Source organism: Cynocephalus volans, chromosome 13, assembly GCF_027409185.1.
Source record: "Cynocephalus volans isolate mCynVol1 chromosome 13, mCynVol1.pri, whole genome shotgun sequence".
NCBI classification, from domain to species: domain Eukaryota; kingdom Metazoa; phylum Chordata; class Mammalia; order Dermoptera; family Cynocephalidae; genus Cynocephalus; species Cynocephalus volans.
This window is the reverse complement of record NC_084472.1, coordinates 88003281-88027148: the sequence shown is the minus strand read 5'-3', so window position 1 is coordinate 88027148 and position 23868 is coordinate 88003281. Positions and strand designations below refer to the sequence as shown.

The following is a 23868-nucleotide window of genomic DNA, read 5'->3' as shown; positions in this document are numbered from 1 at the left end:
ACAGTTATCCCCTTACTTAAGGTTTAAACAGTTCTCTCTAGTTTGGACTGCAACACAGAAACATAAAGTTATTCCTTTTGAAAAACAATAAAAATGGTACTTTGCCTCTAAGTTCAGTTGTTGAGCTATGAAAAGAAGTTTTTGGTCCTGACGACCACCAAGTTAAAAACAAAGATATTCCTTCCAACAGGCAACTTATAATAACATTTATTATGTTCACTGGGCCAGCAATGAGTTTTATTTATTCTGCATTTATTGGGGGGGGAGGGGCATCCTGTGAAGGCAAGAACTGGTTTACGTTGTTCATTGTTGTATTTGCAACACTTAGCACATAGTAGAGAATTAATAAAAAATGACCGGATGAATACTATTGTTGATTTTACAGACTCTAAAAATGTAAGTACCTCCTGAAAGTCACTTGTGTATTAAGAAATGGAATTAGGATTCTAAGTCTGGTCTGACTTCAAGGCCTGTGTCTTTTCTCCCATGACAAATTTGATGCACACATTGGCTACTTTCCAGACTCCTGCCTCTGTTTCTCCAGTTTAGGTCATATCCTCTCCTTGGCAAGGGAGGAGGTGGGAGAAGTGGTAGGCAGTATATCTTGGTGGGGCAGACATCCACAAATCCATCAATGCCCCTTTTGACGTAGCCCCAGAAGAATCTTACCTTGACTTCTGCCTTTTTAATCTGGATCATACTGAAATATATGGACATATGGAAATATATTCCAGGTTATGCCATAGATCAGACATAGATAACCTGCAGTTCTATAAATAGAAGAGCCAAGCCTTCTATTTACACAAGTCAAAGCCTGTGACAAAAGTCCTTAAGAAGGTACGGATTATGTTCATATCTATGTGAAACCCTCTCTCCTTGCTCAAGGAAATGCAATCTAGATATGGCTGAAAGCATAACGAACCTCTATATCTGCGGTAGATGGAGGAAGATCTTCAATTATAAACCAAAACACAGGTATTTACAAGAGAAACTTAACACCCACAGTCACACTTGGAGTTACAAGGTGTTAATGAGCAAAATATACCAAGGAATGTATTTTTTCCCCCTTGACTGCCAGGTTTTGCTGTTGGTGCAGAATATTTGAAATCTGAAGTTGTGAAACTATGAATCAGGAGGGTTTCCTATATTATAAATGATGTCATCTTTAAGATGAGGAACTTTCAGTGAAATCCAGGAACATTCAGGGTAACCTGTTTGCAGCAAGCAGGAGCTTGAATTTATTGCAGAGGGGAGTGTGTGCGTTGACCAAAATGATGAGAAGTAACTAAATTATGTATGACAGTCTTTACGGAACAGAGGAAGAAAGCTTAATGATGTTGTGGTTGAAGGACCAGCAGCAATCGGTGATGTATTGGCTGTAGGCTGGTAGAAGACAAATGGATCTATGAAGACCCAAAGACAAAGACCAAGAGGTGGATTTGAGAGGGGGAGGGAAACCAGGGACTCAGGCTATAATACATTTCAGTGGCAATGAGACAGCCAAGTAAAGTCAACTTGATATTAAAAATCATCATATTAATCTCTGTGGCTCTTTCAAGCCTGAGACTTCTCAAGACAAAAAAAAAAAAAAAAAATCTATAGTTAACTATGAAGTATTTTTCCTCTTTGCTTTCCCGGCATCCACCAAGAGTAGTACATAATTTAATTATTGAATCTACAGGCTGGACCATGGAAATGAAGAATGATGTGTCTGCTGTAGTGAGAAATTTGATAGAACCAACTGTTTACTCTCATCATTTTTCCACCGTTAGGCTAAATTAATACAGTTCACAAGTTTTCGTTTGGATTAGCAGTTCAGATCTGGGACGTGCAGATCAGAACTCATGATGATGACAGTAGCTATTATTTATGGAGTGCTGACAGCGTCCTCAAGCCCCACGTGTAAAACAGAAAGGGGTTCTTTTTCCATTCTCTGTGCTGGAATCAGCTTTCCAGCAGACTCAGGGGCTAAGCATCTCAACAGAGCAATGAAAATCAACAAAATCAGATTTAGTTCCTTGCGGAACATGACCTCAGAAGTGACACTAACCGTCTTTCCTATTGCCCTGTGCCTTGTTTTTCTGATCTTTCTAACTGGTAACATGTGCACAGTTTTAGTGGGCAAACGTTACCAAGGGAATGCGTTACCAGGGGGTGAGCGTGGGGGTGGCAGGGGCTGAAGAGGAGGTGGCAGGCGTCAGCAAACCCTTCAAGCCCTTCCACGTGACTTGAGTGGACACTGGAAGCCAGTCACGCAAAGCCAAACGCAAATACAGCTTCCAGGCATTTGTGCCTCGAGGCGGAGTTCCCCAGCCCGCCCCAATTCGCGGCCCCCCAACAAACCGTCCAGTGTGAAACTGTGAAGCCACCACTGGTCAGTAGTCCCCATCAGGACGCTGCGACACAGCAGGTTCATTCCGGAGACCAAAACCAGGTCTCCTCACTTCCCGCCCCTTTCAGCTTCCCGGCACTAGATTCTCCGGGACCAATTTTAGTCACATGTGACATATATTTATAGCAATAGCTTTAAGTACAAAAGTCGATGGTAAAAAACGACCCAATCCTCAGACGCTTATGAAGTCAGACCCCCCCGACAGCGGCCAGGAGCGGTCCCTCCCGTCGCCAGATCCGGGGGGCCCAGCGACCCACTCCTCCCCCCCCCCCCGCCGCGACCTCGGGGCGGGCTCGCGGGCAGCGGACGTGGCCCTCGTCACCGGCGCAGAAAGTCAGGGGCAAACCCCGCACCATCCACCACAACATGGCAGACGGCCACCCCCCGGAGGAGCTGCACGCGCTCCGGCGCCCCCACAAGCCAGCCAGACCTTGGGCTGTGCGAGCTGGCTCTGTGCACGGGGGTCACGGAGCGGAGGGGACAGCGGCGAGCGGCGCATGCGAGGAAGCGGCCGCGCGCCCGCCCCGCCCCCCCTCCCGGCCCGGAGCGCGCGCGGCCGCGGGGTCGCTGCCGCCTTCCGGCCACGCGGCGGCCCCGCCTCCTCCGCCGACTTCCTCCCCCGGGGCGCGCGGCCACAGCGGCGGGGACGGGCGGTGGCTGCAGGCCGGCGGGGCGCGACCGGAGGGAGGGCGGGGTCGGGCCGGCCGCCCCTCGGCAGAGGAGGCCTGCCTCCGTCACACGGGGCTGTGCGCGTGCGCGCGGTGTCCCCGCGGGGGTGGCCTCTGCGAGGCGTGCTACGTGCACAGAGCCCTGGGAGGTGGCCCCGGGGGTCTGGACCTAGCCGTCCTCCCTGCGCCCACGTGGGGTGAGTGTGGCGGCCTAGTCCCTCCATCGGAGTTGAGGGGGCGGCCAGGAGCCTGGGCTCTGCCCCTGGCTGTGTCATCCTGGACAAGCTGTATCTGAGCGTCAGTTCCCGCTGCGTTTCTGCAGCCGGTTTCAGCCCTCGCCAGCCCCGGTGGGCCTTAGACCAGACACAGGTAAAGCGCCCAGGGAGGGAACAGTCTCACCCTGCCCTGGCCTTCCCTCCCTCCAGCGTCACCCCCACCCCACCTCTCTACTACTCAGTAGGTTCAGGGGACCCCCCCCCCCCTTATCCGCGGTTTCGCTTTCCGAGTTTCAGTCAAAAATCTTAGTATTTTGGGAGGGACCACATTCACATAACTTTTATTACTGTGTGTTATTATAATCGTTCTATTTTATTATTGTTAATCTTAGTGCTTCTAGTTGATAAATTAAACTTTATCACAGGTATGTATGGGAAAAAACACTAAGAGGTACGTACTTCAAAAAGTTGATGGAAAGATTCCTATTATTTTTTTAATTCTATTTTTCCAAGTACTTTTTGAAGTAGCCTCCAATATATAGGATTCGGTACTATGCGGGTTGGAGCCATCCACTGGGGGCCTTGGGATGCTTTCCCCACAGGTAAGGGGACTGCTGTGCTTATCTACCACCCTACAGCGATTGTGGATGCTAACCCTGAAACCAGGTAGGAAACCAGCCCACTCTGTCTCTTCCTGTTTCTGGGTTACTCAGAATTTGGGCAACATAGTCAGTGGGTCAGTGTAGTTCCCAGTGCCTACTTGTTCATGGCATCCGAGGCTTAGGCACTGCCACACTGCACCACAGCATGAGTTTAAAGTCTGGAGCCTGAGAAGGAAGTCTTAGGAAATTCTCACCTTCCTTTAGACCAGACGTCTAGACTTTCTCAAGATTTCTCAGTGATGTCTACCCTGTTCTGTGTTGCCCTCCTTGCCCTTTTTTTCATTCCTTTTAAAAGGATCTCCTTACCTGAAATTCTGAGACTTGCTTCCTGGGCTCTCACTGTTGTAGAGAAAGAGTGCACCTGCCCCGAGGAAAGGCCGTGTTACAAAAACTTTGCCTTAGTGATAGAACTTGACACTTTTCATATTTTCTCCTCATTTTATTCTGTACTCAGAGTTGATAACTTTTTTCTCATCTGGAGAAAATAAGGGGAAAGGGAAGGGACAGATTATCTGTTTAATATCAGAATTGAGATGGCTTCAAATGTTTTCTTTGGAATCCAGCTGGCGTGGATAATAATTCTTTGTGTTTTAGGGCATGTTCTCTAAGTTCTCTGAATCCGTAAGATGAGATGTTACTGTCTACCTTAGCTAGGAGCGAGGCTTGAATGAGATGGTGTGTATAGTCTTTAACAGTGTCTGGAATCTGAGATGAACAGTAAATGTTTCTTTTCCTTTCCCCCTCCCTCCTGTGCTGACTCCATTTTATAAGAAAGAGAGGTGAAGGACAGAACATCTTGTAGGCCAGGCATGTGTAGTAACTTAAAAAACATCCTATGAGAAAGCAGTAAATAGATGAAATATTTGGGAATGTGGAACTATAGGTGCCAAATCCAAACTTCTGAAATAGTAAATTTCTTAATTTTTTTCTTAAGACCACAGACTGTCTAGGGTCCATGTTTTGTGATTTATGATTGTCAAATTTGGCTGAAGATGTCTGTGTTTAGAGATCCACAGTTTCAATGTGGTTGGGTTGAATTGGATAGCAGATATACCTCAGCTGCTGTTTTGTTGTATTTTTCTTCCAGACTCAACATGAATGAAGTTTCCTGCAAAAAACGGGATGACTTTTTGGAATGGCCTGAGTATTTCATGGCAGTGGCCTTCTTATCAGCACAGAGAAGCAAAGATCCAAATTCCCAGGTAAATGAATTTCACTGGAGAATGTTTGGTTATTCACAGACAAAGAGATGCCCACAAGTGAGCAAATTAGGAAAAGGGGAGCAAATTACAAAATTAAAAGCAAATTCCAAAAATGGAGAGCTGTCAACTTAAAAATGCAGAGTAAATTTGCCACCTTTTGTGCAGCATTCCTGCATGCTTACATTTTCCTGTGAGAGAGTCAGGTGTCATGTGCCGTTGTTAGCTGTCTCTTGTGCCCCCTTTGGGGCTGGGGGTGCACTTTCCTTGGCTTGTGGGAGCTGCCACAGAAAACAAACAGGGAGACAGAGAGCTCTCAGCACCTCCAGCAGCTATGTGTCTGTTTTGAGCTCTGCAGCCCCTCTGGTTACATTCATTGCCTCCCCAGTGGTAGACCAGCCACTTGCAGTCACCAAGCCTTTGGGCATGTTTCCCTGTAGGTCGGAGCCTGCATCGTGAATGCAGAAAATAAGATTGTCGGGATCGGGTATAATGGAATGCCGAATGGGTGCAGTGATGACCTGTTGCCTTGGAGGAGGACAGCGGAGAATAAGCTGGATACCAAATACCCTTATGGTAGGGCATGTTTTATGTTCCATTCTGCATAGTGACATAGCCTGGTGAGTGCTTCATTAAGAAAGTTGATCAGAAGGCATCACCTCCCTTTTCAGTCATCAACAACTGGAAAGAAAAGAAGTTCTATTGAACTACCCCAATTTCCTGTCCCCGTCCCTTAAGTTCCAAAGAGAGTCACAGGTGGAAGCATTTTAGTGGTCTCAGTGTCTGCCTTTGGTGCACTGTGGCAGGCTTCACTGCTGGTCTGTACACCAGAGCACTGATGGTAGGCCTCCCTGCAGAGGACCACAGCCCCTTGCAGAGATAGCTGAGGGATGTGCAAGGGTACTCTGCAGGTGGTTTCATCACTACCTGGAGCAGGGTCTGCTAACCAGGTGCTGCTGGCCGGGGCTTTGCTCTGATGAGAAGCGGGCTTCACTTAGCTCGTCCGCCTGATGAGCACATCTGGCTCAAGCTCATCTTTGGGAGGCAGGAATTAAACTGCGAGCTGGACATCAGGAGATGGATGATGCAGTCACTTCCTCCTGTTCCAGGGGACTCTGTGGTCCCACAGTGAACTGAGGTCAGACCAAAAGCTGAAGTGTGGAACGGGAAACCTTTGGCTTGGCTGTTTCTAGATTTCCACTGTGTAACTAGGGAATGGTGCTTCTTAGGATTTATTGCCTGTCTGAGCCCCAGGGAGAATCCCTTCAGAGATTGTCTGAGAGGGACAAGCCACTGCTTCACTTTTCCTTTTATTCCCTGGAGAATATGCAACTGATGCCATAAAAGAGACAAATCGGGTTGCATATGCTGGTTGCTGATTGCTGATTTTTGATAATGTTAGACCCTGTATTTATGTCTGAAAATGAACAGACTGGCTCTGTTGAAAATAAGGTAGATTAAGGCCATCTAAATGGACAAGAGTGTGCCTTCAGGAAACCAAGTTCAAGGCATGATGTAAGACCTTTCTTCTTTGTTGACTCTTCCCTAGTAGATTTTCCTCTGGGTTTTTCTCGTGAAGAATACCAAGTCTACATTTAGTTTAATTTATATATCTTTATTAATGTTCTTGGACCTTAATCTTGTTAAATAAGCCCTATAAATTTCTTTTTAACTCCTTAAGAGTAACTCTTCCATGTTTGAAAGAAAAAGAAAAATGGTGCCTGGAGGTACAGAAGGAATTGAGGAACGAGGGTAGGGGGAACTACAAAGCACTCAGGGTTTTCAGGGTGTGAAAAATAGTTGAGTGATTAAGGGGATTTAATAGTCAGATAGTGAATTTAACTTCATCCCTTGTAGGAATAGGAAGAGTGGGATCGGAGTTAGGCGAGTATAAAACTGTCTTAGCCCCAGCTTTAGAGCTAATGGCAGTGAGTGACATGAAAAACATGCTAACGTATTTTAGGAACTTTTTGTCATTCTGATTTTGATTCTGTAAATTTTTATTGGTAAGAAGGAAAGGAAATGATTAGTTGTTTTTAGGTCAATGCAAAGATAATTTTTCACAATGCAGTTCAATGTCCCATATAAAAATGGTGAAAGTGAAGGGGGTCGATATGTTAAAAGATCTACACTGAAATGTATGACGACCACAGCCAATATTTCACCGAGTCGAGACAGTGAAATATTGGTTCTTATGCTGAACTCTGATATGGAATTCTTAGGAGATGTCAGTTTGTTGTACTCAGGCTGGTTGCAAAAGATGCCAGTGATCGGACCAGTGTAGAGAAGTCCTCAGGGGTCCCTGAGTGGCTCTCCCAGTGGAACCTGGCCCTTCTTCAGTCACTGTGAGCACAGGCAGTTTTGCAGCAGGGACCTAGAAGCCAAAGTCTTTGCATTACATTTGTACCCATCCCTCTCAAGCAACTGGTTTTGTTTGTTATGAAGCCCTGCCTTTTGTACAAGTTGGACACAGTACCTTTTAGAACTCCTTTCCAGAAGGAATTTAAAAAAAAAAAGAATAAAAGCCACAGAAGCATCTGTCCAACTTCACTGATTGTTTTCTGTTGAATAGTTGCTGAGTTTCTGGGCAGTGGTTGTCCGTCTGCATTATTTCTAATCATCCTTATGAAGCCTCTAAATTTTCAAAGCTCTTGCCCTTATCAATTATTCATTTTATATGTAGCTATGTTAGAATGTAGACAATTTTCTTTCATGTGAGTAAGCTTGTAATTTGTGTACCATAAAAAGTTGTAGAAGGTATTAAGCTGATTTTAAAAGGCATTTAGTATTACTACCGTCACAATACATGTAAAGATGGGCTTTAAGTCTAAGTAACGATGACTGTGTATAAACTGTACACTCATTTTCAAGGCTTCTCAGGCCACAGAGAAGTAAATATTTAGATTGCCTGGCATGTAATGCATGTAATAGAAATGTTTGGTGATAATTGACCAAAATGCAAATATGCAAATTTTTTTTTTTTTTTTTTTTTGCTTCTGTTTTAAGATTTTTAGAATTAATTAAAAAAAAAAATAGGATGGCAATGTCTGGAGTGGGGTGGGCTTAACCCTATATTTCCTTACCTACATTAATGGTGACTGAGCTGATATTTAAGGAAAGGTAGATTCATAGGTTGTGTTAATCCCTGTAAAGGAGTTTTAGAGATTAATAAACGTCAAAAAGCCTCCCAGGGCCCTTACATAATGCTAACCTCAGTATTTTGAGTAAGAAAATCTGTAATGACAAAAAACTACTTATCAGTAACACTTTACGTTACTCTGAACTTTATTAAATCAAACAGCATTTATGTATGTTTGAAAAAAGTTTATGTATGTGCTAGACGTGGTATTAATCCCCTGTGGACCGTGCTTGGACCCCTTCAATGGTGCCTCAGTGTTCTGTGCCCACAGGATCTAAGCCTACCCCTTTAAGTAACTTGTGTAATGTCACGCATGGAGGGTGACAGGGTGACATTCCTAATTCCAAGGTCACTTCTCTTTCTGCTACCCCACTCTGTATCTTTCCTGTGGGGCACAGGAATTCAGCTTTTCTGAAATGTTGATCATCATCTCATTTTGCAGTTGAGCAGGCTGAGGCTTAAATAACTCCTCAAGGATCAAGAGCTTGGGAGTGGTGGCCTATGCCTAGCATTAGACACAAAGCCACTTGCACATCACCTACTTTAACATTTCTTTAAAGGGGAGTGCAGTGAACTGAATGTTTGTGTCCCCCAAAATTCGTATGTTGAAACCCTAATTCTAATGTGATGGTATTTGGAGGTGGGGCCTATGGAAGATGGTTAGGCCATGAAGGTGGAGCTCTTATGAAAGGGACCCCAGAACACTCTCTCGCTCTCTTTCCACCATGTGAGGACACAAGGAGAAGATAGTAGTCTGCAGCCCCGAGGAGGAGTCTCACCAGAACATGACTGCTGGTACTCTGATCTGGGACTTCTAACCTCCAGAACTGTGAAAAATAAATTTCTGTTTATAAGTTGCCCTGTCTAGGGTACTTCGTTATAGCAGCTCAAACTAAGACAGGGAACTTGAAAATTGTGTAAATATGTGTAAATTTGCAGTAACATACAACTCAATTATTCTTTATTAATTCTGTAAGTTTGGAACTCGTTAGTCTGATTGACACTTTGTGGGAAGCAGGGAAATACAGGACAGGAAGGCATGATAGGAAGACAGAGCTCTTTCTGATCTGTGTCTCCAGAGAGGCATTTTTAAAGAGTGTTTTTGTTCTTCCAGCTTTAGGATCAAAACTTCATGAAATTATTTGATTATAATGTAGTATTAATATGGAAGATGAAAATTCTCCTTGCTAAAGAAACTGCTTTTTATTTCATCCTTTTCCTGAAAAAAGTCCAAAAGATAATATGATGTCAGTAACATTAAGTGGCAGGAAGAAGGCAGCGTTATTATAGTGAGAACCTTTTCAGATAAATGATAATTAAAAAACTGGGAAGCAGCAGATTTATCTAATTTACGATATAAAAAAAACTTTGGAAGATTTGTATTTTTATGATGATGTGGGTTGCTAAACCCATGATAAAGTATTCAGTTGACATTTTTAGTTCCTTTCTCTTTGTGAAATACATTACAGTCAAGCACATTTAATCAAAATATCAATTTTATGAAATGGAGGTAAAATACTCTTGGTAATTCAGATATCACTCTTTCCTTGGGTTTTTGTAACCAGTTTTGATGATATAGTGTACAGACTAGAGAGCTGGAGCAGAATCTACTTCTTCTCATTGTTAAACTTCCCGGGAATTTTAAATAATGCTCGCTACACTCATCAGGCTGCCCTGCACTTGCGGCCTTGCCATTTACTGTTGGTGCCTCTTTGCTTGGCCTCGTCTGCCTGTCAAAATCAGTCAGGAAGCCAGGATTGCTTTGCCTGCCACACCACACTTCATCAGGAAGGGACCACAGTCTTGATGCCCGCATGAGTGGGTGGTAGGTTCGCTCTGAATGCATTGAGCAGAAATGGAGATATGGGGCTCTTGCCAGAGTCAGTTTCTATTTCTACAGGAATACGCTAAAAAGGATATAATGCTGGGAAGAAAATGCTAAAAAACCTGGAATTAATTAAGGCGAGAGTTCAGTGTGGCAACTTTAAGCTCTTTTGCCAGTGTGTGGCAGTGCTTCTTTAAATTTTATATTTAAGTTGCATCTTTATTTTTCGGATTTAGCATATTGTTAAGCATGCATAGATGTCATTTTAGTGATTACTTAGCCATTTACCTTACCGCCTTGAACACTGACATTTTCCTGACTGCCATGCATGTGATATATTTCTTTGGCATCCAAAAGGTTAGTCTTGAGAAACTAATTTATCAAGGAGTTAGGAGGCCTATCCTTCTTAAGCTATGACTTCCTCACAACTTGTAAGAGCTTCTTAGTAATTAAGATCAAATTTGTTCTTTCAGCCAGTTGAAATTGAATGCCCACTAGTTTTGTTAGGCAGATCCGTGGATTTGCTGACTTGGTGGTGTTTTCTCGTGCAGAATTTAATTTCACTTATAGCTTCCTGCCGTTCCTCCCCTGCCTGGCCATCTAGTAGTTGTGGCCTGACGGTGGGTCTAATTAGAACTTTTGTACAGAATAACTAATATAATTAATGAAAACCTTTGAGCAACTGTACAGGAAAGAAATTAACTAGATTATGTTTTTATGAATCAAGGGGCAAACTCAGGTTTGATTGTGTAGTGTTTTAGATAAACAGAGAAATGCAATAGTATATGTATTCCTAAAATTAACCAGCTTGACATAGAATATTTCAGTTTAAGGTATAATTGGTTATAAAAAGTTTTCAGAAAAGAATAATGATTTTGTTATTAATTTATTCGTGTTTATGTATTTTTAACAGATACAGGGTTAATTATTTTTAAAGCACTAGAGATTGCTATTTCATTATGAATATCTACAAAGGATATGTAGTAACAATATACCACCCTCTGAAGAGCAGATGTAGGAAAAGCTGAACTGCTCGTCTGTGGGGATCAGACCTCCCCATGAAAATACATGTGTGTGTCTCCTTTTTATTAAAAGTGATTTTCAAGTCAGTTCATAGAAGTTTGAAACAAAATGTAATTCAAGGTAATGATTTCGAAGTTGACGGATGACCGGAAGTGGGCTGGAGTTTATCTTTCTACTTTCTCTCAAAATAAAAGGTTTGTTGAAAAATTAATAGCCTCAATAAAATTTCAGGGGCACATTCAGCCTATTTTAGAAAACAATTGTGTTAAGTATATGAACACATTAATGATTGAATGCAAATAGGTACTCCTAATGATAAACTTAATTTATTTAATTCTTTAAGATTGCTTAGTCTTTGCTTAGGAACGCTTGGTTACCATTCAGTGTAGTTACAGTAAGCACCTGAAAATAATAAATCTCATGGTCTTTATTCTGTTGATCTGTTTTATGTTAGTTGTGACCAATCTCTGAAATTGGCCTGAATCACTAAGATTTATTTTGAGGTTTTTTTCCATCAGAAATCTCCCTTTCATAAGCTTTGTACTGGTATGTTAAAGTAGTGTGTGTATATAGTATTTAGTCCTAGATATATGCAGTAAAACCTGGTTCTCAGAGATTTTTGCAAATATTTATATTGCTTTTAATTTTACTTTCTTAGGACTTATTTGGATAGACATATGCATATCTGTAGTATGCATATTAGCTAAGTACACCCCCACAATGCTTAAAGCAACAGAGACCACATTCAAGTGAAAGAATCCTGGACCAGCCATCAAGATCCCTGGGTTTCGGGTCTGGTGTGTTCATGCCCAGTGATTATGGGGTGGTTACATATGTCACTTGATATGTATTTCTCAATTATTTTTATGAAGTAAATTATCACTGAGGACTCTTCCAGTTCTACAGTCCTAAGGAGAAATATAAACAATATAGTTTTGATTGCATTAGATTAGTGTCTGTTTCTCTGCTTATGGAGTTCTGAAAACATTCCTGGTCAAAGCTGCAGAGCTATAAAATCCTTTGGTGGCAGTGACACAAAGAGAGGGAACGTGCATATGTACATATGGATAAATTAATAGCTAGAAACAGGCTTCATTCCTTCCGACGATTAAAATCTGCTGCGGTTCTAAGATGAATGTAAACCGAATCGAGACAGAATGCACAATGGTGGAAGGGGGTGGTTGAAGAGTGTAGGTTACTCCACAAACATGGAGATTAAAAGACATTTGATGAAAAAAGGTTGGATAACAACAATAAAGAAAAAGATCTTGTGTCCAAGTGAAAGAGAATTTCTAAATATATGAGGTACACTGAGAACTATTTGGAGACAAGAGGTTATTCTGAGACCAAATAGAAAGAGAGGACTTTAGAAATCCTTTTGTGAATCAATGAATGTGACAGTATTTATTAAAACATAGATACTTGCCTGGGGTTGGGAAACCCTTGTGACAAATGCAGAACATTGGTGAAAGCAAGGGAGGAAGAGTGGCAGCAGAGCATCCTCTCTGCTCCTGCTGTCGGATGGTTGGTGCCAGCCAGTTAGTGGAGGTGTAAATTTCATCTCTGTGCTTCTTTCAAATGATAGATGCCATAGCAAGTTTAAAATATTGAATATGATAACTGAGCATGAATTTTTTAATTCTGCAATTAAAAGACTTTGTTCAGAATGCCATTAATTTTGAGTTTAGGTGAATAAAGGGAAGCAGAACTCCTCTTTGTCGTTTTCCTTCTGCAAGTGAGTTATCACTTTTTAGAAATTTAAATAAATACTAATGAGTCATCTGTTCTTTTACCAGTTTAAGTTGTCTGCTGGTGATGGGAGTATTCTCTTGAGTCATTTTACTTCCTTTTTAGAAATTGTGTAACTGTTTTATAATGCATTGGATTTTTTGCAGAGTACTTTCACACACAGTCATTCATTCATTCAGCAGATACTTACAGGGCATCTATTATATGTATTACATGGTTATACATATACTCTGCAGTGGTAAACAAAATGTACATGGTCTGGTGTCTGTTTTCCAGTAGCTTGCAGACTAACTGTAGAGGAGGTAGACATTAATGAAGTAAACATTAATGGGATACAAAGAATTAGATGAGTCCCATCATGTAAAGATGGGCAAATTGGTGTTTTGGGATGGGAAGTGCATTCACAGCAGAGAGTGCTTGGGTGAGGACCTCAGATGGGAAAGCCCTCTGCGCAGCGCATGCATGCGAAGGGGAGAATTCAACTCAAGCCTAGTGGGTGAAGGCTGGAGTGGTAAGGTGAGACTGAGGGCCTCGTAGGTTAAGAAGTTTGGATTTTAAAAATTACTTGGTTGTTGCTATGTACTGAATGTTTGTGTCCCCCCAAATTCATATGTTGAAATACCCAACATGATGGTATTAAGAGGTGTGGCCTTTAAGAGTTGACTAGGTCGCAAGGGCAGAGCCCTGATGCATGGGATTATATAAGAGGCTTGAGGGAGTTTGTCTGCCCCTTCCACCGTGTGAGGACGCAGGGAGAAGGCACCATCTGTGAAACCAGCTCCCAACAGACACCAAACCTGCTGGCACCTTGATCTTGGACTTCCCAGCCTCCAGAACTGTAAGAAATAGATTTCTGTTGTGTAGAAGCCACCAGTTTATGGGATTTTTTTAGAGCAGCCCAAGCAGACTAAGGCTGGTTGTGGGTGTGAAATAGGTTGTTCCAGGGCAAGAGTGGAAAAGGACACCAGCTGAGAGGCAGTGTAGGCTGATAGGGAGCTCTGGAGGGTGGGCACGCTGGAGCTGGGAGAGAGGCTGCAGAGAGCCCGTGACATGGAGGCAGCATCAAGAGCATGGTGGGGCGGGGGGGGTGTGACATGGGTTGGGAGAGGGAGAGGACTCCTCCCAACCTGTTCTGGCCGCAGCAACTAGATAGGTGTACCAGGGTGGAGAAGGCTGAAGGAGGGGCAGGATTTGTGGAAGATCAAGGAAGATTTGGACACCTGAATTTTGAGACTCCTGTGAGAGCTCCTGGTAAAGGCTTTGGTGATTAGGTGGGTATGTGGTGGGGGTGAGGGGGTGGGGAGAGAAGTCTGGGCTGGTGATGTCAGTATCAGCATGTTGGGCATTTGGCTGCATCAGTGCCATGGACTTGACTGAGGTGACGGGGGGGTGGGGGTTGCAGGGCAGGAGAAGGCCCTGGCCTGATCCCTGAGACCTCCAGCACTTAGAGGTTGTGTGGAGGAGGAAGGGCCTGCCAAGGAGGAGAATGCCATCATGGGGAACACGTGCAGCCGCGCTATGAGAAGCAGGGAGCCATCAGCTGTGTCAAAGGCCACTGAGAGGTCAAAGAAGATTAAAACGTGTCTGTGGGTTTAGCAACATGGAGGTCGTTGTTGACACGGCCCAGAGCAGATTCCATGGAGCTGTAGGGTTGGAAGGCAAATTGGAGCCAGTTGGCAGAACTTTATTTAGGTATGGTTTTGAGATGTGCGGTTGTGTAGAGAGCAGGGCGATAGGGTCATGACTAGAATGGGAGATTCAGGCAGAAGAAAAGATTCTATTTATAAGATGGGAGAATCCGGTTTTTGTTTTTGTTTTTTTTCTGCAGCAGGCCTTTGTTTCCTGACGGGAATAGTCCCATAGAGAAAGAGGGATGGGTGAGTAAAAAAAGGGGAAAGATGTTTGAGGATTTGGGAGGGGGTGGCCTCCCAGGCACACTGGTTGACAGCAAGAGGAGGGACACTCGTGAAGGGGAGGGGGCGGATGACAGCAGACACAATGGGACATGTTGTGGAAGGTGGGGTGTGATCAGCTGCAGCACTGGCAGTGAAGGATGGAGCAAGGCTGTGGGCTGAGAGCAGGGGGTTGGAGCAGGAGCAGGCTTGGACATTGGGGAGAAAGGAAGAGAAGATCGTCGTGTGGTGTGGGAGGCCTGCTACAGATCTGTCCCCGGAATGTAGGGCAGTGTCAGGAGCTTGCATCTTATCTGACAATCCCAAATTAGGTCGGTTAATCCCCATTTTCTGCAGGCTGAAAGAGGATCAGTGAGTTGCCGGAGGCAGGCCTTGTAGAGCTGGAATTAATTAGAACACTCAAGTCCTGACTCCTATTCCAGTGCTCAGTGCTCAGCCCCAGCCTACCCTTTAAAAGCTATTATCATGAGAAGGAAGTTTGATAATGCATATTTGCATTACAAAACTGCCAAACGATGATGAGTGTTCTGTTTCTATTGGTGCTATTTTAGTACACTGCGGGCCTCACGCGTGTATTCCACATGAACAGTAGGAAGGGAGGTGGCCATGGCTTCCCCATGGATGAAGTGCGGTTATTTCCACGCCCTCCTCCTTCTGACCTGATTGTGTGCCATCAGCACATAGGGAAGCAATGTAATTAGAGTTCTGGGGGCTTTATTATCAATAATGGAAGCACCACAGTCAGAAAGCTCTTTAGCCCTGAGCACTACCATTGGGGCTAAGTGGCTCCCCTGGGTGCCCTGAGTTGTTGCCAGCAGCTTAAGCAGGAGGCAGTGAGGAAGGGGGCAGGGGATAGAGAACAGGGTAGGAGAGAGAGAAAGAGATGTGCATCCTCGCAGCCAGGCCCAATTGTGTGGCCCAGGACCGCTTTGTCTCAGGTGGGCAGCCCAGGGGAGAAGGTAGGAATCATGAACTTTTATCAGGTAGGTCTTCTGCGCTGTGCGATTAGCAGAGTTTAGTCTTTGCAAGGGTTCTCGGAGGCAGGCATTTTTCTCTCCATTTCATAGGTCAAGAGCCTGAGGCTTAAGAAAATGCTTAAGGTCATGGAACTGGTGGGGGTAGTGTGGTATGTGGGAGGTGGCTGAGTGGACATGGTCATGAGGAAGAAGAGGGGACAGGCAGAGCAGGGATGGCTCCAAGAACAGGGCTGCACCGTCCCAAGAGTGGGGATGGGAAGTTACTACTGCAGTGTTCGGGGCCTGGGCCATGGGTATGTGTGGCGCTCTAGAAGGTGATGCTGCCCCCAGAGCTGTGAGGGCTTGGTACCTTTTAAGTGAGTGGCTCATGTCTTTCCTCCCAGATCTGTCCAGAATTCCTTTTTGCTGTCCTTTTTTCCTAGTAGAGACCTCCCCCCTGGGCACAGGGTGGTAACAGAATAGACTCCACACATGGGGCTGGGCTTCTCTGCGTTGTCACTATTTTCTGTTTTTACTTTTCACACACAAACTTATGCTGTAATAATAAATGTCTCTCCAGTGGAACTATGTGCCTCTCAGAGGCAGAAGGTAGCTGGGCTTCGTTATTTTATCTTACCTGTGCATGGGGCTGGGGGCCAGTATCGTCTCCATCTGAGCACATATACTTGGTTGGGGCGTGGTCAGACAAGGCAGAAATGCTGTCGCCTGTCATCCCTTTTCCTGGCCCCCGACTCTCCAAGTCCTCATCAGAGCGAGAACCAGCAGGGTTGAGGCTGCTCTTTCTCAGAAAACAAGTCCAATTCCGACTATTGGTAACAAAGGCTTTATTTGCATAATTCCTTCTAGTGCACAAAGGTGTCCCTCATTTGCTGTTAGTTGTAACCCTGTGTGATGAGCAGGAGAGGGTGGTGTTATTCCTATGTGTAGCTGAGAGAGGCTGGCACTTGAAGTTACTACCTTTGTATAGGCAAATTCCAGGGTTTAAACTCCTTTGTTCTGAAAAGGTGTTAGTAATCCAAATACATTTTTCTACAGAAACAATATTACCTGAAGATTCAGTTCCCCTTTTACTTGGGAACAGTGCATTTAACCCCTCATTTCCTGGATTTTCTCAGCACTTCTGCAGTAATTCTTCTTCTGTTGTGCTTGGAGCATTTGCAGGTCCTCCGGTTGTTTCTTCGCTTGGATATCGCTGCCCGGCTGGGTGTGAGCTCTGCAGGGAGTGGACCCACCTCCTCCTGCCGCCCCAGCACCCAGCACTGTGAGTGCTCTGACCGGGGCAGGCAGGGTTTGCAGCCAGGGCTTATGAAAACATACGCATGGAAACATGGGAAGTTTCAAACCGTTTTACCTCCTGCTGCAGCCCAATACAAAGGGATGCTCCTCTGGCTGGAGGACAGGGCTCTATCTGAGAAGCCTTAAGAGTGAAGGCTTTGGAGCATTCCAGCAAGTTGGCAGGGAGGAAGAATAGGATCAGGGGCTCTGGGGGCGAGGGGCAGGGAACAGAGGACAAGGAGAGTGAGATGTGGTAGATGGGAGCTTTTTGGTGGAATTATCTTGGAGAAGCAATGTAACTGTTGATTTCCAAGGCTGTTCTCCCTTCCCCAACCCCACCTTTATTTCAGTCACTTGAAAACGCTGATAATGAATCAGCTTGCTACTTTATAGATATAGAAACTTTATGCAGGGGAGATAAGGTAGAGTGACATTGTTTGCCTACAAATTCTAGAAGTGTTTGCCTTGGATTTTGGGGGTAGCTGTAATAATGAACAGTTTATAACCTTTGGGGTGGGGGGCACTTGGTGGTGGTAGGTGGCGGGGGGCTTAAATTTAGAGGCTATTCTGTTGTTAAATTACTGACTTGAAGGATAGGTACTTTGGAGGCTGGCAGTGACATATGAGGCCCTGTCAGGATATCTTTCAATAATTAAGAAACAAGTAGTTGAAATTCCATTTTAGTTCCAAAAGGTATGAAGCAGTTCCTTAAATGGAACTGTAAGAAAAGCAAGTGCATGCCCCACCCCTCAGTGGAAGTTTCCATCAGGCATCTGCCCAGCAGCGAGGGCAGGACGGGGGCGCCTGTGCTCTGAGAGAGGTATGCCCAGATTTAGCAGCTCTGATAACCCATAGGACCTCAGAAGTAAAACCACTTAGACCCTAATTTCAAGAAGTAATGACAAAAAGCTTTTGTCATCAAAAGTGGACTATCTTGTAAATTAACACTGAGTTATTTTTAAAAATGCATAGGTCAGCCTTGAACTTGGGTACCACATTTCGTGTCAATTACTGATTGTAGGTGAGAACCCAGTAGAAAGGTGGGAAGAAGACACTTCCCACCTTTTCATTCCAGAAGGCCATGAGCAGACACTTGTTGGCTCTTGAGTCCTGACCCTTGTCTCTTTACTGAACCTAGCTGTCCATGCTTTGATGGACACAGGCTGCAGTGCTGGTGGAATGCAGTGCAGGTCTGTTCCAAGTGGCAGTAGGTGCTCTGTGTCTGGCTTTTGACTCCGACCCTAACAAAAGCTGCCACCCCAGGCTGCCCACCCTTTCAGGTCAGCCTTGGCACAATACCCCTCAGGCCCAAGAAAGTCGTTTTCTTCAAGAAATATTCTGTACCACTAAAAATGAGGAATTTTACTGAACCATTTCTTTAACTGGTATAGAAACTTACTTTTCCTGACTCCAAATTTTCCAGGCCCCAATATTCTCATCTCACAGAGATGAACAGGTGAAGATCAGCAGAGGGTGGAGTCACTATTACTGTTGAAGCATTTGTGGAGCCATTATTGTTCGTTTAGCTTATTCAGCGTTTTTTTTTTTTAACCTATTTTAGTAACCTTAATATAACATTACTGTCTAAAACAGATATTGTATTAGTCTTGTATCAAATGAGATGAAAGTCAAATCTATAAAATGTTGAATCTCTTAAATCTAACGAAGGATGGAATATATCCTGTTAATTTGTCAAACTTCTAGAGAACCGCCTACATGAGACAGTAAGGATTAATCAAGCCCTAGTAAGAGGGAATTTGAAAAATACAGTTTTCTAATTATACAATCTCTTCTCAGTGGTCCAAGGTTAATGCAGTTCTGAATTCTGACAGTTAGTAATAGGAAAAAAAAAAAAAAAAAAGACCAAAGCTTATGAATTGTTTTATAATTACCTGAAACAGGTTCTCCTCTGGCAATCAAGAACTTTATAAGTATTAATCTGATATTTTTAGCATTTGATTCTTTTAGTTTTAACAATGTTGGGAATAATTGAAGGTTTTTATGTCACTCTGTGTTTATCAAATATACATGTATTTGGAGATTTCTTTTGCTTATTGCTTAGCTATAGATGTGTAATTCTAGGTAAAAAGTTGGAAAATTCATCTTTTTATTTATTTATTTTTGGCAATTTAGACTGTCTTATGAGTACTTCTTAGACACAGTGTATCTTTGGAATACTTGGCACTTATTCCTACTATGAATATAAAAATTACACTCAAAATTAATGGCACCACTCCTTGGTTTTTCACTTAGGTATATTTGTAGCTCTTGCTGCAGTTCTTAGGCAACATAATAAAACTGTTAGCACTAGAGAAAGATAAATTTATTCTTTTATTTATTGCTGTCAAATATCTTTGGAATGTTTATTGTTAAAAGGTACTGAGAAGCCCCAGACCACCCAAAAAAAAAGGCCTGAGGAGAAGATGAGACATTCGGGTTAGAAATGTAGATTTCAGGGTTTTATAAATAGATCTGGTATCTGAGAATCTATGAATAAATGAATTCTTATAATCAGTAAGTACAGGAGAATAATCGAGGACTAGGATTGAACCTTTGGAAGTGCCCAGAAAGGCAAGAGAAAGAAAAGGACCCATAGAAAAGTAAAGCAGAACACACGGGGCGTTGTGGTCCTGAGGTTTTAGAGTAGAGAGTAGTCAACTAATCAAGGGCCAAGAGAGCAGGTGAATCCAAAGAGTGCGGCCAAAAAGAGCCTTTGGGTTTTGGTGACACTAAGACCGTCCCATGGTGTGTGGGAGCTGGCTCCTGTCAGCCCACCAGAGTCAGTTGTACATATCTCTTCCCAACTCCGTGTCATGTTGGGAGCTTGAAATTGGCCATGCGGGAGTATGTACACACAGAAATTGGCTGATGCTGAGAATCAGGGCTTTTTTTTTTTTTTTTTTTTTTTAAATAATTAGTTGTAAACATTTATCAGCATATTGCAGAGGCCAACAGGTTTCCAGAGTCGCAATTCTCAGACTTTTTATGTGATGACCTAGAAAGCATAGTTTATAGCTGAAACATGCATACCTGAAACACAGTTTTTAGGAACAGTGCTTAACCTTGCACGTGGGATGCATTCTGATCTCTGCCCTTCCCTTCTTGTCCATTTCATTGAAAAAGAAAAAAAAGGCTGGTTATAACTCACTAAATTGATTTCATGACCTACAGTTTGAAAAAAATTGTTTTAGAGAAAACTAGAGGTTGTATATGCATTGTAAAGTCAAGAGACAATTATTTAAAAAATAAATTACAGTAGCAGATGTGGAAATGCGAAAAGAGTGACCTCTTCAGAATGGAGACTAAGTGTACATGCTTAAAGGAGAAGAGTGGTGGAGCAGAGAGAAGCCAGTGCCAGCAGAGATGGGGAGAGCTGAGGTCTTGCAACCGGTTGGTGCTGGGAGAAGAGACTCATGTTTTGTTAGTGAAAGCTTGTCTTGGAGAAGATAAGCTCTCCTGAAGGATTGGGGAATAAAACTGAAAACAGAGGAAGAAGCTGTAAATTGGGTGCACTCAGTGTTTTTAAAATTGCTTTTAGTCGGAAATACACATAATCAGAGCCAGTGTTACTCCTGCAAACCAAGAGCCCATTTATACACCTTGTCGAAGGTCATGCATCTTCTAAGAGTCAAATTGGGTCTTGAACCCTGGTGCTGGCTTGTTGCAAAGCTTTCTTCATACTTCCCTGCAGAGGTGATAGTTAGGCTAGCCAGGCCAGGAGCAAGCTCATCACAGGCCAGCTATGTCGTCCCGAGTGCTCTTGTGGCCCAAAGCCAATTTGGCAGCCACCCGTCATTTGCTCAGTGTAAATGGCCAGTCCAAGTAAATGAGCGCCCAAACTCCACTCTGACACGTTAAACAAATTGAATGGACGGTGGTCAAGTTAGTCTACCCAGTTTCCTTTTTGAGGACAGTCTAGGGGCCTGAGGCCTGACCAAGATCTATCTCCTCAGATGGAACAAGCTTGCTGGGACATGCCAGTTGGTCTTGGAGAGAAGCTGAGGGCTTCAGATCTACAGGTCCCTGGAGATGCTGGACCTGAGAAGCAAGTGTCAGGCCAGAAAGGTGAAGCCAGGTTTCAGGACCTGGACAGACAGCACAGGTTGAAGTGTTGGGTGCTCCCCTGGGTGGGGTTTCTCCCTTCAGTCCCTTAGGTGCAAGCCAGGGAAGCCTGTGTTAATCAGACAGAGTTTTTGGTGGGCTGAGGGAGCTCTTGGGAAGGCAGTGGGTGTTTGCCAAGTCTAAAATTGAAGGAGTGCGGGAATGAGCAAGAGAAATCAGGGTTGGGTTGATCCTCATACTCCTGATTGAACACTTGAGTATTGTTTGTGTCATTGCCTGGTTTTAAATATGTGGGATTGTGGATTGGGAACCATTCCTTTTAAAGAGCCTCAGTGATATCTAGCACTCCCGTTTTTCATACTGCCCAGTAGACCTCATGTTTTTTTTTTAACAAGAAGCTTTATATTTTTCATCTTGTGATTTTTTTTTTTTAGTTAAGAGAAAGGAAACCTGTTTATAACCCTGTGTGTTTCTAAAAACCACCCTTTCCGTAGAGCTGTCGGAAGCTGCCCAGAGAATCTGTTTCATACAGTAATTTTCACTAATGAATCCAGACCTATAATGATAAATTTTGCCCCAGACTGCCTCGGATGAATTAGAGGAAGATAGTTGCAATCAATGTGGCAATTCTTGGCAATTCAAAAAAGAACACTGTAATAGTGTTTCATAACAGATTCAGAAACTCTGTGGTTCTGAATGTTAATACCAGCATCATCAAAAAATATTTATTAGATGGGAAAGCATATTTTTGAATTTAAGAGTACTTCCAGTATTTCCTGTCACCATCAATAATTGGAATCTGCATTTCCTCCTTTATTCATTCAATAAATATCTAACACCCATTATGTTCATGGCATCGCATTAGACTCTGGGGGAGTTACAAAGAACTTAGCAGGCTGGGCTCTGCCCTCAAGGGGGAAATGAAAGAAACAATTACATCTAATTGTTTTTTAACACTGAGAGTATTAATCCCAGCTTCTGAACATCTTCATCCACAGAGGAGAAGGGCCGAGGGAGCCAGTGCAAGGCCAGTGCCCATGTGGCCAAGGAGTGTTTGTGCCTTGGCCTCCCGTGCTCTCGGGGTCTGTTAGGCTAGTGAGTCTCAGGGGGTGCGGCTCAGGTCCCACCATGGCCAGTGAGGGTTATTCTCTGATGGGCTAAGGTCTGATCCAGTGCAGCTTATTAGTTTCTTTAGGTTTTCCTTCAATGCTGGAGACTATTTTAACATGCTAGTGAGACCTCCTGAAACATAGTATTTGTAGACTAAAATGAGCACTTACTAGCATTTCTTGGGCTGGCCAGCTAGCTCATCTGGTTACTAACATTTCCTGAAGGAGCTCTTGATCAGCCTTCTGCCTGCAACATTGCAGAGCTGCTGCAGGACATGTGTGCACATATATAGTAGCAATTCCACCCGAAGACGAAGACAGGAGGCTGGCTGAGGAAGGCAGTCCAGGGTTTTCATCTGTCTGTCCCAGAGGAGGTTCCCTATAATGTGCATTGCTTGTGTAAGGCATGACTGAGATGTACAAGAGCCGTGAGTTCAGGCCACTATTCATTTAAGGCCTCAAAACTCTGGAAGAAGGTAAGTGTTGGAAGGTTGGCAGGTTGGAGAGGGTAGGGGAAATCCTTGAAGGCTCCCATATTTATATTCCAGCAGTTTGTATGATTTGGACCGTGGCCAGATAGTCATTCATTAATTTGTTCAACATACATTTATTTTAGCATTTGTGTGCATAGCATGTGTTGGGGAAGTCGGGGGAGCCCATGAAGCAGTGCTTCTTAAATGCATCTGCACTTTAGAATCACCTAGGCGACCTCTCAAACTCTTCCCAAGCCCGGGCCACACTCCAGACCATCACACTCTTCATGTATGGAACACAGATATCGGTATTTTGGACACTTCCTGGGGTTCCAGTGTACAGACATGTTGATGAGTCACTGCCATGAGGAGTTTACAATATAGTTTTAGATAACACACCCAGAAAATTCAAAGATGATACAAGACGGCTGTACAGAAATCTCACAGAGCGGGGTGAGGGATTCAAAACTCTGTGCTGTGAGAACTGCTCACTACCTCTGGAGGAGGAACTCCCCCTGGGGATTAGGTGGTAGGAACAGGTAGCCAAAAGGTGTCTGGGCTTTGACAGGTATGGGAGAGAGAGGAAGGTGCTCACTTTGACCTTGAATTCAGGCAAGTCGAAGGATGACCGTGGGTCATGGTTTTGGGATTGTTGGTGGAATGGGCCAGTATATGAAGCACTGGACTTTACACTGCCATTAAGTGGATGAATGTTTTTCTTATAAAAGACGAACTACGGGTAATCTGCTGGGGTTTTTCTTGTGTGTTGTGTATGTGGGCTGAGAATGACGAGGTGAAGCAGATCCCTCAGGATAGAAATGCTCAGCTTCACTTCTTGATTCTCTTGCTCTCAAGAGTTGCTCCCTGCACTCTCAACGGCCACAGTGACTATCCCTGTGTGTGCATATCAACACACAAATGAGCTATTTCATGTGGGCAACTCAGTGTCCCAGGGTCTTGTGGAGCAGTGAGCTATTGCTGCGTTCAGGGTGGGTGAAGGTACTTGACCTTGGCCCCTCCTGGCTGCTCGAGGTGCTTACAGACCAAAGGCTGCGAACGACCCAGGCAGACCATGTGTCCTCATTTGGTATTCTCAGGACTTGCAGTTTCTAATCAACTTTTTTCTTATTGAGTCTATTACATATTATTTCAGAGAGGGGAATGAAATGCTTTAACACTTAGTAAAT

At 43.8% G+C, this 23868-nt stretch overlaps 1 protein-coding gene across 2 annotated transcripts in view; it reads left to right on the top strand.

Annotated features, from left to right (window-relative positions):
- Positions 1–3066: 3066 nt before the first annotated feature.
- The window catches only part of DCTD (dCMP deaminase), a 112091-nt gene continuing 91289 nt past the window's right edge, over positions 3067–23868 (top strand). For both annotated transcript variants that reach the window (XM_063077417.1, XM_063077418.1), the window contains exons 1-3: positions 3067–3429; positions 5025–5139; positions 5577–5712. In XM_063077417.1, the coding sequence (XP_062933487.1) occupies positions 5032–5139; positions 5577–5712 (244 nt within the window). In that variant the 5' untranslated portion in view covers positions 3067–3429; positions 5025–5031. The remainder of the gene's footprint in view (positions 3430–5024; positions 5140–5576; positions 5713–23868) is intronic.